This window comes from Hydractinia symbiolongicarpus, chromosome 3 (assembly GCF_029227915.1).
Source record: "Hydractinia symbiolongicarpus strain clone_291-10 chromosome 3, HSymV2.1, whole genome shotgun sequence".
In the NCBI taxonomy this organism is placed as follows: domain Eukaryota; kingdom Metazoa; phylum Cnidaria; class Hydrozoa; order Anthoathecata; family Hydractiniidae; genus Hydractinia; species Hydractinia symbiolongicarpus.
Window position 1 is genome coordinate 21,792,572 of NC_079877.1, and position 1,385 is coordinate 21,793,956.

Below are 1,385 nucleotides of genomic sequence, written 5' to 3' on the forward strand. Positions count from 1 at the left end.
GCATTAGAGGTGACCGATGTATGGAGTTTTTATATGAATATCCTTTTTTTATCAAAAAGTCTGGTCGGGAGAGGTGGGAAGGGCTCAAAAAATGATTCATGATCAAAATAAACACAAGTAAATACATGTATCTTATCAGTACAATCTACAATCATGTTACAACTTTTTACTCAAATAATCTGTTGCTTTTTTTCTTTGTGAAACATTTTTTAGCCTAAATGCTTCAAGTCGTAGTGTGACAAGATTCAAAGCACTTACTAAGTCGGCATCACCTAATGTTTCACAAAAGTTGTTCGAATCATCTACAATAGATAAGGCTGTTTGACTTGACTTCATTTTTAACTCTGGTCGTTCTATATCAAAATCATCCTCGATTTCTCCTGGTGTTTCTATCTCGTCATCACCTTCGATTGCGCAATAATTTGCTGCTTCTCTCAGGTTCTCCTTCCACTTCGTGGAATGTATATCGACTGTGCCTACTGATGTCACTGCTTCTTCGTCTTGATTTAAGTAGGAGTCAACTGTTAAATCAGGAGATATTTCCGACATTAAACTTTGCAATTCTGCGAATTCAGCAAAAACGTCATCATCTGTGAATAACTAAAGGGTAGCTTCCGTGAAACCACACTTAGAAAAACAAATGACGATTGTTTCTTTTTTAACTTTTCCCCATGCGTTGATTACCCACCCAATAGACTTTAAAAGGTCGACATTGCGTATCACATCAGATGTTTTACATCCCGGTTTAATCCTGGCCAGTACATGCTGTAGCAGTTGTTTGCGGTAGAATACTTTGAAATTCTTTATTATTCCAGCATCAAGCGGCTGCAATTTGGATGTTGTATCTTTTGGCAAGAAGACCTGGGAGAAACAATCAATAAAAGATTGTGGATGACTTGGCACATTATCAATGAAAAGCAATATTTTACGGTAGTCTGTAGCGCATTTTTTGTTTAGAGTTCTCAAAATTTCTTCCAAGAGCTCTGAATCCATCCAGGCTTTTTTGTTAGCATAAGAATATGTGCCACAGGGTCGTTTTTCATCTTGTACGTTTTTAAAACATCTTGGTTTTTGACTGTGTCCAATAATGACGGGAGTTTCTTTCTCACCCAGAGCATTGGCAATATGTAATACCGTCATCCATTGTTTGGAATATTTTCCGCCCTTGCATCTACCTTTTCATACTGAAAGTGATTTATCCGGTAATGCACGCCAGAAAAGTCCTGTTTCATCAGCATTCCATATATCTTTCAGTTCATAACCTTTCACTATCTCAGCCCAAGATTCCAACGTTTCAGCATTTACTTCTCCATCTTCTCCAGCCACATTAAATTGCTTAACATTATTTTTTTATTTTTCCAACCAGCCGTTTGAGGCTGTAAATT

General features: G+C 37.1%; 1 protein-coding gene across 1 annotated transcript; it reads right to left on the reverse strand.

Moving 5' to 3' along the window:
- Nucleotides 1-600: 600 nt before the first annotated feature.
- Nucleotides 601-1,140, reverse strand: LOC130636940 (tigger transposable element-derived protein 6-like). The gene has a single exon (XM_057446790.1). It carries the CDS (start codon nucleotides 1,138-1,140, stop codon nucleotides 601-603), a length of 540 nt encoding a protein of 179 aa, XP_057302773.1.
- Nucleotides 1,141-1,385: the final 245 nt, after the last annotated feature.

What these genes read in the sequence shown, in the direction of transcription:
- LOC130636940 (XM_057446790.1), bottom strand. Translation starts at nt 1,140, where the DNA reads ATGACGGTATTACATATTGCCAATGCTCTGGGTGAGAAAGAAACTCCC.